General features: G+C 45.7%; 1 protein-coding gene across 1 annotated transcript in view; it reads right to left on the bottom strand.

Moving 5' to 3' along the window:
* The window catches only part of LOC147099034 (ICOS ligand-like), a 40135-nt gene extending 27360 nt beyond the window's left edge, over window positions 1-12775 (bottom strand). The window contains exons 1-2 of the mRNA XM_085969578.1: window positions 12006-12775; window positions 4798-4856 (exon numbers count right to left, since the gene is read on the bottom strand). Of these exons, the coding sequence (XP_085825704.1) occupies window positions 4798-4856; window positions 12006-12034 (88 nt within the window). The 5' untranslated portion in view covers window positions 12035-12775. The remainder of the gene's footprint in view (window positions 1-4797; window positions 4857-12005) is intronic.
* Between the last annotated feature and the right edge of the window lie 515 nt (window positions 12776-13290).

Genomic DNA, 13290 nt, shown 5'->3' on the forward strand with positions numbered 1-13290 from the left:
TAGCAAGAATGGGGAGCGGCAATATAAAGTAAATGGCACAATGTTAAAGGCGGTGCAGGAACAGAGAGACCTGGAGGTGTATGTGCACCAATCTTTGAAGGTGGCAGGACAAGTTGAGAAAGGCTGTTAAAGACGTATATGGAATCCTTGGCTTTATTAATAGACGAAAGAGCCCATGGCAAAAAAGCAAGGAAGTTATGCTAAACTTTCATAAAACACTGGTTAGGCCTCAGCTGGAGTATTGTATTCAATTCTGGGCACCACACTTTAGGAAGGATGTCAGGGCCTTAGAGAGGGTGCAGAAAAGATTTACTAGAATGGCACCAGGGATGAGGAACATCAGTTAAGTGGAGATAAAAACCAGAAAATGCTGGGAATACTCCGCAGGTCAGGCAGCATCTGCGGAGAGAGAGAGAAACAGAGTTAACGTTTCAGGTCGATGACCCTTCGTCAGAACTGGAAAAAGCTGGAGATGGAACAGGTTTTTAAACAAGTGTAGGGGCCAGGGAAAGGGGGTAGGGGGAGGAAAGAACCAAAGGGAAGGTCTGTGATAGGCTGGAAGGCAGGAGAGATTAAGAGACATTAAGAGATGGTGCAAGGCAAAAGGAGATGGTAATGGGACAAGTTAAGAAACAAAAGATGGCTCTAGAGGAAGTGTAAGTGGCAGAATGAAAGACAGCTGCCATGTGGGAGACAGAAAAAAAATAAAAATGAAAATAATAAATAAAATAAATGGATTTTAAAAAATAGGGGCGGAGGTTATGGTCTGAAATTGTTGAACTCTGAGTCCAGAAGGCTGTAAAGTGCCTAATCGAAAGATGAGGTGCTGTTCCTCAAGCTTATTTAAACTTAATTGGAATAGTGTAAGAACATCTAGAGATATCTTTTGTTTCTTAACTTGTCCCATTACCATCTCCTTTTGCCTCGCACCATCTCTTAATGTCTCTTAATCTCTCCTGCCTTCCAGCCTATCACAGACCTTCCCTTTTGTTCTTTCCTCCCCTCCCCCCTTTCCCTGAACCCTTCACTTGCTTAAAAACCTGTTCCATCTCCAGCTTTTTCCAGTTCTGACGAAGGGTCATCGACCTGAAACGTTAACTCTGTTTCTCTCTCCACAGATGCTGCCTGACCTGCGGAGTGTTTCCAGCATTTTTGGTTTTTATTTCAGATTTCCAGCGTCCGCAGTATTTTGCTTTTGTATTTTTTGTTAAGTGGAGAGACTGGAGAAGCTGGGGTTGTTCTCCTTGGAGCAGAGAAGGTTGAGAGGAGATTTGATACAGCTGCTCAAAATCATGAACGATTTCAATAGAGTAAATAAGGAGAAGCTGTTCCCAGAGGCAGAAGGGTCGGTAACCAGAGGACACAGATTTAAGATGGGTGGCAAAAGAACTAGAGACGAGATTTTTTTTACATTGAGTTGTTGTGATCTGGAACGCGCTGCCTGAAGGGCGGTGGAAGCAGATTCAATAGTAACTTTAAGAGAATTGGATAAATACTTGAAGGGAAACAATTTACAGGGCTATGGGGAATGAACAGGAGGGAGTGGGATTAATTGGATAGCTCTACCAAAGAGCCGGCACAGGCACGATGGGCCAAAGGTCCTCCTTCTGTGCTGTATCATATGATTCTCTGAAAAGATTGTGGATGCTGAGTCAATTGAAAATTTCAAGATTGAGATCGACAGATCTTTATTAAGTAAGGGTATCAAGGGATATGGGTCAAAGGTGGGTAAGTAGAATTGAGGTACCGGAATCAAAAAAGGCCTGGATGTATTGTTCAGTGGCCCCTTCACTTTATTCACAGTATATCACCACATCTATTAATAGTTATATATTACCATATATATATATACACACCAGACTGGTTCCTGGGATGGGGGAATTGTCCTTTGAGAGATTGAGTAGACTAGGCCTATATTCCCTAGAATTTTAGAAGAATGAGAGGTGATCTCATTGAAAAATATAAAATTCTTACAGGGCTTGACAGGGTAGATGCAGGGAGGATGTTTCCCCTGGCTGGGGAGTCTAGAACCAGGGGTCACAGTCTCAGAAATAGGGGTCGGCCATTTAGGACTGAGATGAGAAGAAATTTCTTCACCCAGAGGGTGGTGAATCTTTGGAATTCTCTACCCCAGAGGGCTGTGGAGGCTCAGTCGTTGAGTATATTCAAGACAGAGATCGATAGATTTTTGGATATTAAGGGAATCAAGGGATATGGAGATAGGGTGGGAAGTTGGAGTTGAGGTCGAAGATCAGCCATGATTTTACTGAATGGCGGAGCAGGCTCGAAGGGCCAAATGGCCTACTCCTGCTCCTATTTCTTATGTTCTTATATACCTTGGCTGCCTATACTACAACAAAGAAAGTGAGAGGCAGGGAAAGAGGAAGAGATTAGCTACGTTAATGCTGCAGCCTGGGCCTTGAGCGAGCAAGCTAACTAACTGATACTTCTCCCTCTACAAACTGGCTGCACTATTCCACTCACTATTCCATACATGTGCAATCTGGTCATGCCGTTTTGGCCAACTGAGGTATTGATGTCATGACCACAGAAAGAATAGCTACATGTGTGCCGGATGATGTTGAGTAATGAAAGATAAAAGAAAAGATCTGCAATTAATTTGTGTCTTTCACAACCTCAGGACGTCCAAAGCACTTTACAGCCAGAGGTCATTTTTTTTTTTTAGTTTTTTTTTTGAAGTGTAGTCATTGTTGCAATGTAGGAAACGCGGCAGCCAATTTGCACACAGCAAGCTCCCACAAACAGCAATATGATGATGACCAGTTAATCTGTTTTCGCGATGTTGGTGTGGGGATAAATGTTGGTCAGAACAGCGGAGATAAATCCCCGGATCTTCTTCAAAATAGCACCATGGGATATTTTACGTCCGCCTGAGGGCGGAGGGAGCCTCGGTTTATCGTCTCGTCCAAAAGACGGCACCTCCGACAGTGCAGCACTCCCTCAGTACTGCGCTGGAGTGTCAGCCTAAATTTCTGTGCTCAAGTCCCTGGAGTGGGACTATGAACCCACTACCTTCTAGACACAGAGGCGAGGGTGCTACCCACTGGACCACATCACTACCAAAACATACTGCTTCTGCCAGAAAACGTGTTTAGTGGCCCCCCCCAAGAAGTCAGAACGACCAGGTTAAAAAAAAAAGTTCTTAAGTTCTGCCAATTTTTTTTTTTTTTTTTAATAAACTGGTGAATTTATCTTGATGTTGCCATCAGCTGTGCAAGCCGACATCTAAAGACCAATCAATAGAACACACTTCCACCGAAAGCAGTTCATGCTATGTTGAGTAACTTCTTTAAAAATTACCTGAATATATATCACCGTAAGGTTTGAAGGCTCGAAGGAAAAGAACAGCAGTCACAGCTAATAATTAACACAATATAATGGTTCATGACCTGCTGGAACTTTAGAATGCGGCTGGGGAAGGGAAGATTCCCTTTGCGGTTGGAAGAAATTTCAGAGCTATGCGTCCGCCAAGGTTTATCTAAGGGTGCCTCCCTCAGGAGAATGCATATTTTGGGTTAGGAAAATTGTGCAATCAGTGATTATGATAGAAAGACCAAAATAACCTTTGTCTCATTTTGTACTTCCTTCAGCAGCTATTCTCTCCTTACGTTATTGAGGGTTATGTGCTAATTCCGCTGGGTTGACAGCGCCACTAAGATCTGCGTACAAACTGTAGGCCAGTGGGTTCCTCCACAACCCGGAGATATTCATACGCATCTTGACGGTGTGGTACATGTCAGCCGTGGCTCAGCGGGTAGCACCGTCACCTCCAAAGTCAGAAGGTTGTGGGTTCAAGTCCCACTCTAGATACTTGAGCACAAAAATCTAGGCTGACACTCCCAGTGCAGTGCTGAGGGAGTGCTGCACTGTCGGAGGTGCCGTCTTTCGGATGAGACGTTAAACCGAGGCCCCGTCTGCTCTCTCAGGTGGACGGAAAAGATCCCATGGCGCTATTTTGAAGAGGAGCAGGGGAGTCCTGGCCAATATTTATCACTAAAACATTATCTCGTGATTATCACATTGCTGTTTGTGGGAGCTTGTTGTGCGCAAATTGGCTGCTGCGTTGCCTATATTCCAACAGTGACTACGATTCAAAAAGTACATCATTGGCTGTAAAACACATTGGGATGTCCGAGGGTTGTGAAAGGCGCTATAGAAATGCAAGTATTTCTTTCAAAGCAGTTATCATTCCCCACTGAGAGAAATGGGACTCGGACTAGCCGTTCTGTATCCTGAAATGATCACAGGACAAAGCATTCAGCCCCACAGTATCCCTCATCTATTGTGAAGGCCATCATGTCTGGCTGTAATATTCCAAACATGGGCCGATGCATATCTCCCAGTAGGGACAGGGTACTGAATTTGGATGATCAGCCATGATCTAATTGAATAGCGGAGCAGGCTCGAGGGGCCAAATGGCCGACTCCTGCTCCTATCTTCTATGTATCTATATTCAATAGTGATTCCCTCCCAGCACCCGCATTTGATTGAGATCTGAAACTGTTGCTTTGTCACATCCGCAGAAGAAAAAGGAGAAAGGAAATAGGTTCAGGTTTGAGAGCCTACCCAGGCACACTTCCTACCATATGGTAATTGAATCCTATTGATAGAGGCCTGAGACAGATTGTCTACTGACAGCCTGGACAAGGGTGGCTTATGTTGCAGAAGATCAAAAAGATTAAAATTAAGTGAAGCACACCCACTGATCAGCCATGAAATACAGACAATTAGAAGGACCTTGGAGTCAGTCGCTGAGAAATCGAACTTTATATTTACCTGTTCCCCAACACAAAAACAATCCACATTCAAACAGCCCAGGCACCAGTCTTGTTCTCCTAAGGCAAAGTAAAATGAATTGTTATTTCAAAAAGGTGAAACTTTTGAAATGTTATTGACAATGCAACTGCGACAAAAATGAAGTATTTTTCTCTAAGATTTAGTGTCGTACTGGCCTGGTCACCATACAAAAGGGCCCTAAATTTCCTTGGACTTTTTGCCGCCGTGACTTCATCAGAAGTGCAGCGTAAATTCCCTTTACACACATATCGTAAACACAGCGGGAATATTTACTCGGATAGCTATTTTTAATAAAAAAAGGTAAACCAGTTCCTCTCGCCATGGAGGGAGTGCAGCGAAGATTCACCAGACTGATACCTGGGATGGCAGGAATGACGTATGAGGAGAGATTGGGTCGATTGGGCTTATACTCGCTGGAGTTTAGAAGAATGAGAGGGGAACTCATTGAAACTTATAAAATTCTAACAGAACTAGACAGATTAGATGTAGGAAGGATGTTCCCGATGGTGGGGGAGTCCAGAACCAGGGGTCACAGTCTAAAGATAAGGGGTAAGCCATTTAGGACAGAGATGAGGAGGAATTTCTTCACCCAGAGAGTGGTGAACCTGTGGAATTCTCTACCACAGAAGGCAGTTGAGGCCAACTTATTAAATATATTCAAGAAGGAGTTAGATATATTTCTTAAGGCTAAAGGGATCAAGGGATATGGGGAGAAAGCAGGGACCGGGTACTGAATTTGGAAGATCAGCCATGATCTCATTAAATGGCGGAGCAGGCTCGAGGGGCCGAATGGCCTACTCCTGCTCCTATCTTCTATGATTGTAGGAGAGTATTGCGAACAGTGAGGCTTGAGGTGGTAGCAGAGAGTAAGAGAGCAGTATCATTACCTCTTCCACCTAGAAGGACAAGGGCAGCAGACGCATGGGAACACCACCACCTTCAAGTTCCATTCCAGACGGGGCCTCGGTTTAACGTCTCATCCAAAAAATGGCACCTCCGACAGTGCAGCGCTCCCTCAGCACTGCGCTGGAGTGTCAGCCTAGCTTTATGTGCTCAGGTCCCTGGAGTGGGACTTGAACCCACAGCCTTCTGACTCACAGGTGAGTGTGCTGCCCACTGAGCCACAGCTGACACTGATATAGAGTAAATAAAGAGAAACTGTTTCCAACGGCTGAAGGGTTGATAATCAGGGGGCGCAGATTTAAGCTGATTGGCAAAAGAACCAGAGGCGACATGAGGAAAAACTTTTTTACGCAGCGAGTGGTTAGGATCTGGAATGCGCTGTCTGATAGAGCGGTGGAAAGAGATTCAGTAGTAACTTTCAAAAGAGAATTGGATAAATACTTGGAGAAAAAAAATTCAGGGATATGGGGAACGAGCGGGGACGTTGGACTAACTGGATTGCCCTGCAAAAGAGCCGGCGCAGACTCGATGGGCCGAATGGCCTCCTTCTGTGCTGTGCTGCGCTATTCTATGGTTCGAAGAAAGGCGACACCAGAGTCTCCAGTAATGAAATCCCTGCCACCAATCTGCCAAACAAAAATGGGAATATTTCTTTTCATTCAACGGACCACGGGAATTCCCCTACTTTAAAAGCCTGCTCCGAGTGGGAACAGAAAAAGTCATTAATTACAGGGGGGTGGGGGGGTTTTCAAATGGTCACTAGGAATGAAAAGTAAATAAGTTCCTTGTCCCAATGTTCCTTATCTCTCTTCTGACAGCTCTTCCTACTCACTTCAGAATTCCCCCGCCTTCCTAAAGAGCAGTCACATTAACAGCACTGCTGGGGGGGTTTCTGCAGTTGTTGGGAGGTTTTGAGTAAGGCAACGTGGCCTTGAGGGATGTCAGCATTCCACTTTTGAAGTGCAGAATGAAGGGCTCCCTTAACACAGCAGTTGTCAGACATGGATTTTGCCCCCCACAGACTGTAGCTGCCTGGGTTTCAATGTCCTTTCAGTCACGAAGGATATTTTTTTTTTTAACGTTGATGCTTCATGAGCGAATGCACTACCTGGTGTGATTACGACTCGTGCAGGCCAGAAATTTCCCAAGTTCAATCCACAGTCTGTGCTTAGGTAGCTAGCCTCAGCTGCCGAACACTCAGATGCTAAAACAATAGCCAAATACTGCGGATGCTGGAAATCCGAAATAACAACAGGAAACGCTGGAAAAACTCAGCAGGTCAGGGCAACATCCGTGGAGAGAGAAACCGAGTTAACGCTGGGATGGCAGGAATGACGTATGGAGAGAGATTGGGTCGATTGGGCTTATATTCGCTAGAGTTTAGAAGAATGAGAGGGGATCTCATTGAAACTTATAAAATTCTAACAGGACCAGACAGACTAGATGCAGGAAGGATGTTCCCGATGGCGGGGGAGTCCAGAACCAGGGGTCACAGTCTAAGGATAAGGGGTAAGCCATTTAGGACAGAGATGAGGAGGAATTTCTTCACCCAGAGAGTGATGAGCCTGTGGAATTCTTTACCACAGAAGACAGTTGAGGCCAATTCATTAAATATATTCAAGAAGGAGTTGGATATATTTCTTAAGGCTAAAGGGATCAAGGGATATGGGGAGAAAGCAGGGACCGGGTACTGAATTTGGATGATCAGCTATGATTGCATTGAATGGCGGAGCAGGCTCGAGGGGCCGAATGGCCTACTCCTGCTCCTATCTTCTATGTTTCTATGTCTATATTAACTCTGTTTCTCTCTCCACGGATGCTGCCTGGCCTGCTGAGTTTTTCCCAGCGATTCTGTTGTTAACTCAGATGCTAAAGTTAGTTCGCTAGACTTTCCTTCCTCTTTAAGTTGTCACTGTATCACAGAACACAGAATCCCCACAGTGCAGATAGAGGCCATTTCGGCCCATCGAGCCTGCACCGACACATATCCCACCCTATCCCCGTAACCCCACGTATTTAATCCCCTAACACGAAGGGTCAATTTATCATAGCCAAATCAACCTAACCCGCACATCTTTGGACTGTGGGAGGAAACCGGAGCACCCGGGAGGAAACCCACGCAGACACAGGGAGAATGTGCAAACTCCACACAGACAGTCGCCCGAGGCCGGATTTGAACCCGGGTCCCTGGCGCTGTGAGGCAACAGTGCTAACCACTATGCCACCGTGCCCCCCTTAAGGCACGGTGGCATATGTATCTTTGACAAACATTTTCTCATTTGCTTGCAAATGCATTTTTTTTAATGAAGTTGGTACCCTTTAATTTGGGGAGACAACATAAAAAAATTACATAGTATTTTACAGCACAGAAACAGACCATTCGGCCCGATTGGGCCACACGAGCCTCCTCCCACCTTTCTTCATCTCACTCCATCAACATATCCTTCTATTCCTTTCTCCCTCATGTGTTTATCTCGATTCCCCTTAAATGCCATTCGCCTCAACCACTCCCTGTGGTAGCGAGTTCCACATTCTCCTGAATGTTTCTCCTGAATTCGTTAGTGGCTATCTTATATTTATGACCCCTAGTATTGGTCGCCCCCACAGGTGGAAACATCTTCTCTATGCCTACCCTTTACTTGAAAGGGAAGGATATTATTGTTAATTGATATTGTGCCCCAAAAGCATGAAAAGACATTAAAAAACACAAAAAGGCTAAAAAAAAAAGCTAATGAGGAAACTTCAGATGTTGGAACCCTGGAATGAAAACAAACAACATGAGGAACACACAGCAACTGTTCCTTTACCTGAAAAGACAGAGGACAGACCGACCACCCTGGGTGCAGGCCCCTCCCAGAAGAGTTGTGTTCAGAACTCATCTATGTCTCCCACCTTCATAGTGGCAGGGGCTGTGGGGGGGATGCACAGCAATTCTATCAGCATCTGGGGGAGGGCACTTCATCACAGCACAGCACTGGTGGGTGAGGGGGTCTCATCCGGCAATGGCCTGTCTTTGTCTTTCGGTTGTCGCGTTGGTCTGCTGTACGCTCCCAGCGTGGTGAGTTTTTATTTCAGGGTTCCAGCAACTGCAGTTTTCCTCATGAACTATTTGATCATTTCAATGTCGTTCCGTGACTTACTGCGGTGATCTGTGCAGAGCACCCACCACCGTTCACCTCTTCCTATCTTTCCTAGAAAACTTGCTCGAGCCTTTAACCATGATCTCAGTTCCACCCCCACCCTATTTTGTCTTGTTCAGTTTCATTAAAGAGCTTGCTTTACTTCCAGTTCTGATCACAGAATCACACGGCACAGAAAGAGGCCGTTCGATCCATCATCTGTGTGCCAGCTCTTTGAAAGAGCTCTCCAATTAGTCCTGCTCTCCTGCTCTTTCCCCGTAGCCCTGCAATTTTCTCCCCTTCAAGTATTTATCCAATTCCCTTTTGAGAGTTACTAGTGAATCTGCTTCCACCGCCCTCTCAGGCAGTGCATTCCAGATCACAACAACTCGCTGTGTAAAAAATAAACTCACTCAGAATCTCTGGTTCTTTTGAAGTGTCTCCACCTGAAACCTTAACTTGTCCTTTTTCTTTAGAGATGTTGATATACCTGTTGTGTATTACCAGGATTTTCAATGAGTAATGTATAACTACTTATCAAACGCACTGATTTATTATTTAACAAAACAGTATCACAACCATAGTACATTGACTTTTCAGTTCATTTTGGTTACGAGGAGCTGCAGTGAACAAATTTGAATATTTAAAACATCATGGGACATTTCGATAAAAGATCAGAGAACCCTCAATAAAGAGAGTGATACAGAACTTTTTTGAGGGGGTGACTAGGTGTGTGGATGAGGGTAACGCAGTGGATGTGGTATACATGGATTTCAGTAAGGCCTTCGATAAAGTCCCGCACAGGAGACTGGTCAAGAAGGTAAGAGCCCATGGAATCCAGGGTGCCTTGGCACATTGGATACAAAACTGGCTTAGTGGCAGAAGGCAGAGGGTGATGGTCGAAGGTTGTTTTTGTGACTGGAAACCTGTGGCCAGTGGGGTACCACAGGGATCGGTGCTGGGTCCCTTGCTGTTTGTGGTCTACATTAATGACTTGGATATGAATGTAAAGGGTATGATCAGTAAATTCGCGGATGATACTAAAATTGGTAGGGTGGTAAATAGCGAGGAGGGTAGCCTCAGTCTGCAGAACGATATAGATGGGTTGGTCAGATGGGCGGAACAGTGGCAAATGGAATTTAACCCGGAAAAGTGCGAGGTGATGCACTTTGGGGGGTCTAACAAGGCAAGGGAATACACAATGAAGGGAAAGACCCTAGGCAAGACGGAGGGTCAGAGGGATCTGGGTGTGCAGGTACACAGATCCCTGAAGGCGGCGGAACAGGTGGATAAGGTGGTAAAAAAGGCATATGGGATACTTGCCTTCATTAGCCGAGGCATAGAATATAAGAGCAAGGAGGTTATGATGGAGCTGTATAAAACACTGGTTAGGCCACAGCTGGAATACTGTGTGCAGTTCTGGTCGCCACACTACAGGAAAGATGTGATCGCGTTAGAGAGGGTGCAGAGGAGGTTCACCAGGATGTTACCAGGGCTGGAGCGCTTCAGCTATGAAGAGAGACTGGGCAGATTGGGTTTGTTTTCCTTGGAGCAGAGGAGGCTGAGGGGGGACATGATTGAGGTGTACAAAATTGTGAGGGGCATAGATAGGATGGATGCTGAGGAGCTTTTCCCCTTAGTAGAGGGGTCAATAACTAGGGGGCATAGATTCAAGGTAAAGGGCGGGAGGTTTAGAGGGGATTTGAGAAAGAACTTTTTCACCCAGAGGGTGGTTGGAGTCTGGAACTCACTGCCTGAAAGGGTTGTGGAGGCAGAAACCCTCACAACATTTAAGAAGCATTTGGATGAGCATTTGAAATGCCATAGCATACAAGGCTACGGGCCAAATGCTGGAATATGGGATTAGATTAGACAGGGCTTGATGGCCGGCATGGACACGATGGGCCGAAGGGCCTCTATCCGTGCTGTATTACTCTATGACTATGACTCTATGAGAACTAAAGGGGCCACAGGTTCACAAGTAGGTGAAGTTAATTGAGCACAATACAGCCCCATCCTCACACCCTCTGCCCCCAGACTATGCTTCCCAATCAGTGCCTGGTAGCTCTGGGAAAATGACTCAATCCCTAATGATTGGAAATTAAAATGGGACCATGTTTTCTTTTTCATTCATTCACGGGATGTGGGCGTCATTGGCAATGCCCATCCCTAACTGCCCTTGCGAAGGTGGTGGTGAGCAATGTTCCCCCTAGTTTTTTGGGGATGCGTGGTCCCTTTAAGGGGTTGCGCAGCCCATTCAACATTTTGCGCACGTGCAAAATCTCCCGCTCAAAAGCCAGTAAGCAGCCTGTGCGGGACTGGCTACGTGGCCAGATAGCTTATTGGGAACGTTGGTGGTGAGCCACCTTCTTGAACCGCTGCAGTCCGTGTGGTAAAGGTGCTCCCACAGTGCTGTTAGGGAGGGGATTCCAGGATTTTGACCCAGCGACGATGAAGGAACAGCCGCTATATTTCCAAGTCAGGATGGTGTGTGACTTGGAGGGGAGCTTGGAGGTGGTGGTGTTCCGCTGCGCCAGCTGCCCTTGTCCACCTAGGTAGTCGTGGTCACGGGTTTGGGAGGTGCTGTCGAACTACCTTCACAAAATATATTAACAAAACCTAAAAGCCGTTCACAACAAAAATGAACAGGACGAGCCCTCTGAAGGCCAACTGGTAAATGGACTGGATGTTGTGAAACTGAGCCATTTAGAACAGGACACAGACCTTAATCTATGCCCAGTTATGTGGGCCAGGGCTAAACAATTCAATTGGCTTCAGGGTCATCGGACGAAGGAAGGGAATAAATCGAGAGGGGGGTTCACTGTCCAGTTACTCCTGATGGAAAATGTTCCTGTGTGGACATTCGTTGGGAGCAGCATCGTGCCCAGGTGTGATGCCCCCCCGCCCCCTCCTCCCCTCGGTGGAAGGGCCTGCTAGCACTCACGGTCTGGCTTGATCAAGATGAAGAATAGGCACTGTAAGGTAAAACCAGTGTTCCTGAAGCAGTGAGGGGGAGGGGCGAAACTATGAAAGTCATATCGAAGCCTACTGTAACTTCAAAGTGTTTGTTTGCACTCTCAGTTTTACTATGTCCTCCAGCCTCAAGTTCGCGGGGAGCGGCGTGGCCAGCACTCTCAGTAACAAGCTCTGATTTGAGTATCTTACCTGAAGGCTCGTCTGCATCCTGGATCCATCTGTAATGTACAAAGTTCACCACGGTTTACGGAGCCGAAAAAGAGAGACACTTGGAAAAAGAGCAAGGATTCCGGATGAAAGTATTGTAATGTTTGCTATCCTTGTGCCTGGAGAGCGAATGTCAGTTTCACTCCCAGGAAGTGCCGGAGTGAAGAAAGTCACACTGAAACTGCCAATCGAAAGTTCTCCAAAAAAAAAACGTTTCGAAACTTTCCCCCCTCCACCGAGTTAAAGCCCAGCAACAGGTTCAAGGAGACAGACGTCCGCAAACTTTCCAACGCGTTTCAGAAAAAAAAAAATCCCAAATGTATCGGTTTCCTCTCGGTCTCCAAGCGAAGTATCCACGGCATTGGCCACTCCTCGAGAAATCTACATGGGGAGGAGGGAGAACTGCTTATCGCAAAAAAGTGGAATTTAAAAGAAATAGAAAATCTCCAGCAACTGAACCCCGATAATAGGTGGAGAGGCAGAACCAAAATGAACAGTTACAGGTTTTTGTATTTATTCACCTGTTAGAAATTGGATGTCTCTAATCAATTTGTTAAAATATACATGTAAATAAATATATTCAGAATGTTGGTGTTATAAAAAAAATAGGGTGGGGGGGGCGGTGGGAAGAGAGTTTACTGTTTGGGATAGTTTAAGTGTGGCAACCACTTAAAGTCCTCGCTCAAAACCTGAACTAGTTTTCTGAATTGGTTTATTTAAAAAGTTACTAGATTTTTAGTTGCACTTGTTTGTTTTTGATTTAACACAAGAGAAACCTGAACTAGTCTTTTTCAGATGCCTTATTTATTAACTCATAAAGATGAGGTCGTGTTTATTCGCAACACCAAAAGCTCTGATTGGTCGCCTTGGATGACAAGTCCTGATTGCTGATTGGTCTCATTGGAAGACCACACATATACCCAGCAGTTTCTCTGGAATGTGTAATTATATCTGCCCTGCCAATCAGTTACTTTGCATCTTTTCAGTGTACTCTTTTATTGGGTATTTAAACAAATTTGACTGTAAATTAACAAAACTTCAAATAAAACTTAACAAATCAAATTAAAATTTGGTTGTCCGGGTTGATAATGCACTCCAGCCCCCGCGGCGCCCACCAGTCGCGGAAGTACTCAAGCATGCCGGTGGACACTGCGTGCTCCATCTCCAGGGCCACCCGGGCGCGAACATGGCCGCAGAAGAGAGGCAGGCAATCGGGCTGAACGACCCCCTCGACCGCCCGCTGCCTGGACCAGTTAATGGCTATTTT

This window comes from Somniosus microcephalus, chromosome 28, assembly GCF_052327205.1.
Source record: "Somniosus microcephalus isolate GS21.2 chromosome 28, FLI_Smic_1.0, whole genome shotgun sequence".
Lineage (NCBI taxonomy): Eukaryota > Metazoa > Chordata > Chondrichthyes > Squaliformes > Somniosidae > Somniosus > Somniosus microcephalus.